This window comes from Rhinoderma darwinii, chromosome 7 (assembly GCF_050947455.1).
Source record: "Rhinoderma darwinii isolate aRhiDar2 chromosome 7, aRhiDar2.hap1, whole genome shotgun sequence".
NCBI classification, from domain to species: domain Eukaryota; kingdom Metazoa; phylum Chordata; class Amphibia; order Anura; family Rhinodermatidae; genus Rhinoderma; species Rhinoderma darwinii.
In genome coordinates this window covers 132,299,097-132,308,350 of record NC_134693.1, presented here as the reverse complement: position 1 = coordinate 132,308,350, position 9,254 = coordinate 132,299,097, and the positions used below count along the sequence as shown (strand labels likewise).

Sequence of the window (9,254 nt, the reverse complement as noted above, 5' to 3'; positions counted from 1 at the left end):
GAACCCTCTCCAGTTCTCCTATGTCCTTTTTACAATGTGGAGCCCAAAACTGAATTCAATATTCAAGATGTGGCCTTACAAGAGAATTATAGAGGGGTAATATTACATTTGAATCACAGGGTTTTATCTCTCTTTATCTACACCATAAAATCCTATTTGCTTTTGCAGCTGCTGCTTGACATTGAGCGCTGCTGCTTAGCTTATTTGTTACCAGAATATCCAGGTCCTTCTCTTGTTCTGTTATCCTGTTTTATTCCATGTAATGTATATGAATTAATACTATTATTGTGTCCTAGGTGCAATACTTTACATTTATCAACATTAAATTTAATCTGCTGTGTTTTTGCCCATGCTGCCAGTTTATCTAGGTCTTTCTGTAATATTTTATAGTCCAGTTGAGTTTTAAGTATCCTACAGTTTTGTATCGTCAACAAAAATAGACAGTACGCTATCAATGCCATCCACGAGGTTATTAATAAAGAGATTCAAAATAATTGGGCCTAACACCGATCCTTGTGGTACCCCGCTGCTCCCAGTACAGATCCTTGTGGTACCCCGCTGCTCCCAGTACAGATCCTTGTGGTACCCCGCTGCTCCCAGTACAGATCCTTGTGGTACCTCGCTGCTCCCAGTACAGATCCTTGTGGTACCTCGCTGCTCCCAGTACAGATCCTTGTGGTACCCCGCTGCTCCCAGTACAGATCCTTGTGGTACCTCGCTGCTCCCAGTACAGATCCTTGTGGTACCCCGCTGCTCCCAGTACAGATCCTTGTGGTACCTCGCTGCTCCCAGTACAGATCCTTGTGGTACCCCGCTGCTCCCAGTACAGATCCTTGTGGTACCCTGCTGCTCCCAGTACAGATCCTTGTGGTACCCCGCTGCTCCCAGTACAGATCCTTGTGGTACCTTGCTGCTCCCAGTACAGATCCTTGTGGTACCCGCTGCTCTCAGTACAGATCATTGTGGTACCCCGCTGCTCCCAGTACAGATCCTTGTGGTACCCCGCTGCTCTCAGTACAGATCATTGTGGTACCCCGCTGCTCCCAGTACAGATCCTTGTGGTACCCCGCTTCTCCCAGTACAGATCCTTGTGGTACCCACTGCTCCCAGTACAGACCCTTGTGGTACCCACTGTTGACTTCAACCCATTTAAGTTGGTTCCATTTATAACGTCTTTATTTTCTGTCCCTTTACCAATTCTTTACCCACTTGCACATATGGTCACCCAGTCCCTGTAGCTTCAGAACAAGACAGTTGTGTGGAACATTATCAAATGCTTTTGCAACATCCAAATAAACCACATCAGCCGCATGACCAACATCCAGATTTGCGCTTCCCTCCTCGTAGAAACCGAGCACGTTATTTTGGCACGACCTGTTTTTCATGAATCCATGCCGGTCATCAGTTATTAGACTTTTCTCCGCTATATACTTCTGCAGTTCATTTCTTAGAAAACTCTCAAGTACTTTACATACCACAAATGTCAAACTTGCCGGACGGTAGTTACTAAGTTCCACCTTTTTAACCCTTTTGAACTGGAGAGGGTTCAAAGGCGGGCAACGAGATTATTAAACGGGATGGGAGGTGTCGCTTACAATGAAAGGCTAGAAAAATTGGGCTTGTTCAGCTTGGAAAAAAGACGTCTTAGAGCTGATCTTATACATGTTAATATGTGTGGTCAATACGGAGAACTAGCACATAATCTGTTCTATCCAAGGACTTTACAACATCAGCCGTCCTCCAGTCCTGTGACACTGATCCTGTTACAAGAGAGTCTAAGAAGATGAGATACAATGGTCTGTCCATTACGGAGCTCAATTCTCTTAATACCCGTGGATGAATGCCGTCTGGGCCAGGGGATTTATCAATATTTAATTTGCTCAGACGCAGCTGTACTTCCTCCGGTGTCAGGCTCCATGCACACGACAGTATTTTTCATCAGTAATTACGGACCCATTCATTTCTATTGGCCACGGACACCTTTCCGTATTTTTACTGATGGGTGTCCGTGCTGAAAAAAAATTATAGAACCCATCCTATTCTCGTCAGTAATTACGGCACAGACTCTCCCATAGAAGCCTATGGGAGCTTCCGTAAATACGGACGGCTACGGATGTGCATCCATAAACCGTCCGTATTTACGGAAGCATTGCTAGGCAACATGTTGATGACATCATTTGCAACCTCCCTCTTTTTGTAAGGATCCGTATATACGGTCAGTATTTCTGGATAGATGAAAATACTGTTGTGTGCATGGGGCCTGAAGCACGGTATAGTAGCGTATGACATGGGTATAACATGGATATAGTATATTTGTATAATTTGGGTATAGTCTATGCACAGAATATGGGTTTAGTATATATGCATAGCATATAGTAAAATGTATATCTATGGAATATATAAGAATTTAATGTGTATTGTGTCGAGTTCATGTATTTATTATGTAATTATATGTGTTTATAAATATGAACTTTCAGAGATGCCAAGGAACTATAACAGGAATGGATGACACTTTAGAAATCCCGGTTATTGGCAGAAGTATGAAATCACATCAGGGCCTTTCACTGCCTGATTTACAGACCTGTCTTCTTTACACATATACACCATACACTAATCTGATGTTGGAAGACTAACTGTCCCATGATGCAATGCAGTACAGGGCATTACATTATAGAAGCTCAGCTGTTAGGGGTGTGTTTTGTCATGAAGTTGTTGACTTTTAAAAAAAAGAAACTAGCAGAATATTGACTGCAGCTCTGGAGCGTTTCTGTAACGCCATATCAGTACAATAGAAGTAATGTATGTACAGAGTGACTCCACCAGCAGGATAGTCAGTGCAGCTCTGGAGTATAATACAGGATGTAACTCAGGATCAGTACAGGATAAGTAATGTAATGTATGTACACAGTGACTCCACCAGCAGAATAGTGAGTGCAGCTCTGGAGTATAATACAGGATATAACTCAGGATCAGTACAGGATAAGTAATGTAATGTGTGTACACAGTGACTACCAGCAGAATAGTGAGTGCAGCTCTGGAATATAATACAGGCTGTAACTCAGGATCAGTACAGGATAAGTAATGTAATGTGTTCACACAGTGACTCCACCAGCAGAATGGTGAGTGCAACTCTGGAGTATAACACAGGCTGTAACTCAGGATCAGTACAGGATAAGTAATGTAATATATGTACACAGTTGGTGATAAGATAGGAGATAGGAAAAAAAGGACCAATAAAGGCGCTGCTAAACCAATGTAGGTATTTATTGAATTGTAGATGATAGGCTACGCGTTTCGACGCAGAAATTGCGTCTTCATCAGGCCATGAACACATAAAAGAAGCATCATATATATATATACAAGTAGGTAATAAAATATCAACCAATCACAGAAAGGAGAGAGGGAGGGGACACTGGGAACTCCTACAAAGAGAAACGGACGAAATCCCGCTAAAAAGACAACCAAATTTGATAAATACAATATATATAAATTTGATAAAAGAGACATATGTGATAAATTTAAAATGGATTTAAAATATGGGACAATTGTGTAAAAAGACAACAGATACTACTAAACAGTCCATTTCAGTTGGTGTTTGGAGTGTGAGCCGTATTAAAAACACAATATCGCTGAAATCATGCAATCAAAACGTACTGATCTAGTAATCTAAGGGTAAAATAGGGAATATAGATAATAATGCATCCACTGTTTATTCTTATTAAAGAAAAATCTAATTAGCAATCAAAAATAGAAAAAACACGTCAAAACGGGAGAACGATATAGAAAAAGCTATAAATTATATGCATGAACCAAATATTGCTCAATCAATAAAAAACGAAAATTGCTTTCAATAATTTAGTCAGACTATTCTGTATAAAAAAATCAAGAATTCATTCATAAGAAAACGAAATACATTATAAAATTTATAAAATTTATAGCGTTTTTGATATCATTCGCCCGTTTTTGCCGATTCTTTTGAAAGATCTGGCTACCCTTTGCATTTTCCATGTGTTTATGATTATTTATTTATCGATCTATCAATACATTGGTTCATATAGTATTATAGTGTTTTGGTATAAATTGTTCCATCAATTTAACATATGCCCTAGGTACCTATCCTTAGAGAACTATTGTTGCCCTGACTACAAAGACGCCACTTGTTTAGCCGACCTGGCGTTTCGCTTGTATTTCGTTTTCTTATGAATGAATTCTTGATTTTTTTATACAGAATAGTCTGACTAAATTATTGAAAGCAATTTTTGTTTTTTATTGATTGAGCAATATTTGGTTCATGCATATAATTTATAGCTTTTTCTATATCGTACTCCCGTTTTGCCGTGTTTTTTCTATTTTTGATTGCTAATTCGATTTTTCTTTACACAGTGGATGCATTATTATCTATATTCCCTATTTTACCCTTAGATTACTAGATCAGTACGTTTTGATTGCATGATTTCAGCGATATTGTGTTTTTAATACGGCTCACACTCCAAACACCAACTGAAATGGACTGTTTAGTAGTATCTGTTGTCTTTTTACACAATTGTCCCATATTTTAAATCCATTTTAAATTTATCACATATGTCTCTTTTATCAAATTTATATATATTGTATTTATCAAATTTGGTTGTCTTTTTAGCGGGATTTCGTGCGTTTCTCTTTGTAGGAGTTCCCAGTGTCCCCTCCCTCTCTCCTTTCTGTGATTGGTTGATATTTTATTACCTACTTGTATATATATATGATGTTTCTTTTATGTGTTCATGGCCTGATGAAGACGCAATTTCTGCGTCGAAACGCGTAGCCTATCATCTACAATTCAATAAATACCTACATTGGTTTAGCAGCGCCTTTATTGGTCCTTTTTTTCCTATCTTCTATCTTATCACCAACGGTGAATTCACGTTCACCGGTTTTGGACCTTGGCAGCAGCTACACCTCGCACCTGGCTGTACACACCCTGGGTGTGTCTTCTACTCACGGATCCTCTCAGTATCGTGGTTGCTGGAGATCTCTCTATACTGTTCAACAGCGTTGTGCCTGGTCAGCATAACTCGTCCAGGTGAGTGCACATCGCCCCACCTTTGTTGTTTCCCATGACCATTGGATAATTGCACTATGTGGCGCCGTGTGTGTTTTTTCTCTTTATTTAATATGTACACAGTGACTCCGCCAGCAGAATAGTGAGTGCAGCTCTGGAGTATAATACAGGATGTAACTCAGGATCAGTACAGGATAAGTAATGTAATGTATGTACACAGTGGCTCCACCAGCAGAATAGTGAGTGCAGCTCTGGGTATAATACAGGATGTATCTCAGGATCAGTACAGGATAAGTAATGGAATGTATGTACACAGTGACTCCACCAGCAGAATAGTGAGTGCAGCTCTGGAGTATAATACAGGATGTAACTCAGGATCAGTACAGGATAAGTAATGTAATGCATGTACACAGTGACTCCACCAGCAGAATAGTGAGTGCAGCTCTGGAGTATAACACAGGCTGTATCTCAGGATCAGTACAGGATAAGTAATGGAATGTATGTACACAGTGACTCCACCAGCAGAATAGTGAGTGCAGCTCTGGGGTACAATACAGGATGTAACTCAGGATCAGTAGAGGATAAGTAATGTTAAGTACACAGTGACTTTTGGAGATTTTCACATGCAGGACTGCCAACTATTCCATTTCTTCGTGGATAGACCATAGAAAGCAAAAAACCCTAAGTGACCGTTCTGTAATGTCTGACCCCGTTTTTAAAAGACAGAGAAGAAAAAGGTCGGACTGGCATCTCTCTTCATATAGGGTAGACACACTTTGTAACCATTTTTTATTTTTATTGCTCTAATGCATCTAAGATACAAAATGAAGCAACTTTGCAAATAGTCTTAATTAAAAATCTCCTACCATTTTTTTTATACAGCTCCTATGCAAATCTATGTGTTTCCATGGTTACAGACAAACCATGTGTACTTCTGCACCCCCTCCAGCTATGCCCCTGAATTCTGTGTAGTCTGATCCTTCAGGCATGTGTTAACCCCTTCCATCTGCCTCCCCTTCTACAAGGGATATTATCTATGGGTGGCGGTGCATGTGCCTCAGGTGCTGGGGAGGGGCACTAAAAAGTCACACTGCCTTAAACACATGGTTAGGGGGGCTCAGGTGAAGGAAAGCCTAACTATGACTTCTATTTTCTGTAGGTTAGCACGAAGAGGGGGTGATAGAGTGGAGTAACATAGGACTGCAGGATCTGACTACGCGGAAAATTCAGGGGCCCCTAAGCCACAAAAAAGGACACCAGTATTATGAATGGTCCATAGTAGGTGGGTGGTGGGCTGTTACAAATTTAGCATTGGGTTCCACATGCTTAAGGTTACGCCTACAGAATCTGTTTGTAGTCTGTAGCCATGGAGACGCATAGGTCTGCATAGGCAGTGTACACAAAACGGTAGCAGGTTTTTAATCCAATCTATTTGCAACGTGTAAAAAGTAAAAGGTTGTAAAGCTCCAGAATTGTCCTTTGCATTCAGTCCTCTTCCCACCTCAAGATGCCGCAGTATAATCAATGGACAGACCAGCGCGTGGAACATTTTGACTTTTATTACGTAGTTTGTGTAAGGACTATTTTGTTTCTCATTAGATGTATTTTGTGTCGTGTTTTACATTCACAAACGGTTTATCACTTCACAGATTCAATATCTTTCTGATCATCTAACATGTTATTAGGATCTCATAAGATTCACTTTCAAGTTTTATTTCTTTATATTAGGTTAACCACAAATTCTAATTATTTGACGAAAAGGCAGCACAAGTGAAAGCTGGGAGCCGTACGCGGGAATGCATCATCGGAAAAACTAGTACGAAAAAAATCCAAAATAAACATAAAAACTAGCTGTGAGTATCCCAGGGCAACGTGCCGCCTTAAAAATAAATTACAATCCTCCTTTAGTATTTAAATATCTTTTTTCATAACTACGGTATTTACACATCCAGCTCGGAGCAGCAAATCGGCAAAAGACGTGAAATCTATCAGATCACAGTCACTGAAACTAATAAATAAGCAACTACCGTGATTTAGTGCAGTAATGTACCATCTACAGTCCAAGCACAGCCAACCAGATTATACTTAAAGGGTATGTCCATCTCGCCAACCAATTTTTAAGATTGTTCCAATGAATCTAAAAATGAAAACTATGAAGCAATTTTGCAATTAGATTGGATTAAAAATCCCTTATCGTTTTGTGTATACAACTCCTATGAAGACCTATGTATCTCTATGGTTACAAACTAGAAATAAACCCTGAATTGTCTGATCTTGTAGTTGTGTTTCTCCACTTTTTCTGCCCCCATACAAACAGTAGAAGAGGAGCAGATGGAGTAGACTGTATGGCCAGATTACAACTAGGGTTTGTTTGACGTCTGTCACCGTGCAGACACATAGGTCTGCATAGGAGCTGTATACACAAAACGGTAGATTTTTAATCTAAACTTTTTGCAAAGTTGCTTTATTTTTTCATTTTAGATACATTAAAGCCATAAAAAATAATGGATTGTGGAGATGGACATATCCTTAATATAAGATCTACCAACATAAAAGTCCAATAAGCCAACTGTAATTTGAAACTTTTTTTTTTTTTTTCGCAATCTTATCCATGTGCAGAGATAAGTTACAAGCCCAATGGCCGCCTCTTCTGCTTTGCCTTAGGACAACACTTCATGTCCAATGCTCTTACCAAGGGTGTACATCTCAAAAAGGCAGTCCATGCGGATTCGATGGGGCCCTTGGAGAGCGGGGGCAGAGCCCTGGTTGATCCCATTCCCTTTGCTACTGGGTACAGGACTCCTCTCTATAGAGAAGTGAGGGGGGGGGGGGGTAAAAGCCCAAAGATAATGGGTTAGCCGCGTAGGGGAAAACAAAAGCCGCCAGGCCCTTTTGTCCTGCGTGGTAAAACCCAGCACCATAATGGGGCCCCCTCCTCTATCCCTGGCAGTTCATACTATTTCTATCTACTGTCATGTGGCTTCAAATCATCATCCACATCAATGTCCACAGCTATGAACGCTGATGGAGATAGGAATTTGAATCAAAATAATGTCCCTATGACAAGACTGCCAGAGCATGGGACAGGAAGTGTTGACATTGGGACCTATAACTTCAATGAATGAGATTTCCAAACAGGATAATGGTCTTTCCCAGTCTTTTCTATGTAATGCTTTTGGCAGTTCTTTACGAGGATCTGATGCGACCAGTTACGTGGGTGGCAGATGAAATGTGGGTGGGCTGTTAGGACTCAACCAAGGAAGACTTTTTTTTTGTTTTTCTTTAGGAAAAGACGAACGATTCTCAAAGGGCGAATAAAAATATGGCAACTACAACGTAATAAAATTATACTTTTCTGATAGAATTAGCTTTACAATTGTTAAAAAATAAAATAATATTCTAGGTGGAAATAAAAGGCAGGAATGAAGGAGAAGTGTGAACTGGAGACCTCTGAGGTTAGTTGTGTCCACGTAGGAGAAGGTCATGTGTCATGGGATACAATGTTTCCATAAAGAGTTCCATTGTTCCGTCAGTGAGGACACTCTATCGTAGCACGGACCACGCCCCGGATCAGTCAACGCAAGTCTTCACCGGCAAGTTCACTAATCCATTCTCAGAAGGCTAGTGAAGAAAACATGCTTTCGAGCCAGAAATCTAGAGTCCGCCTTGTTATCCTTGTGTCTCCTTCCATTGAAGATGATGGACTTGGCACATGGGAAGATAAAATCTCCTGCTCCTTTGTAACATGCAGGACACCAGGACGACCCCATCGATGGGATCAACATTTTCTTTATCAAAGTTCGGAGTGTAAAAAAAAAAATTTCATAGAAAAAATATTTTTTCCACCATCGGTTGCCTTCTACGTCACTTGTCATTTGGAAATGTGACGAGCCGCGAGGCTGCCTGCGTCTCAGAGGCAGGACACTAAAGCGACCGCGATTTTATAAAAATCTTTCGGCTCTTGGCGAGAACCTGTTTTGTTCGGTATAAGGTAGACCGTCCATGTGTCTCGGTCACAAGTCGGTGACTTTATTCTCCACGGCGGCTGCAATCTGCTGGAGTCTGTAGCCGAGCTGCATCTTTTGGGCTGTCGAGTCTTCTTCCAGTGCTGTAATAATCTGCGAGTGAGAAGAAGAGTTTATTACTGACCTTAAAGGGAATCTCCATTTGAATTAATCTATACATTAATACGTTTTCATGGTTTTGAGATCTGAAA

General features: G+C 40.4%; 1 protein-coding gene across 4 annotated transcripts in view; it reads right to left on the bottom strand.

The window, feature by feature from the left end:
• Positions 1-6,579: 6,579 nt before the first annotated feature.
• The window catches only part of PLXNB1 (plexin B1), a 126,755-nt gene continuing 124,080 nt past the window's right edge, over positions 6,580-9,254 (bottom strand). For all 4 annotated transcript variants that reach the window (XM_075834056.1, XM_075834057.1, XM_075834060.1 and 1 more), the window contains one exon: positions 6,580-9,156. In XM_075834056.1, coding sequence (XP_075690171.1) covers positions 9,052-9,156 — 105 coding nt within the window. In that variant the 3' untranslated portion in view covers positions 6,580-9,051. The remainder of the gene's footprint in view (positions 9,157-9,254) is intronic.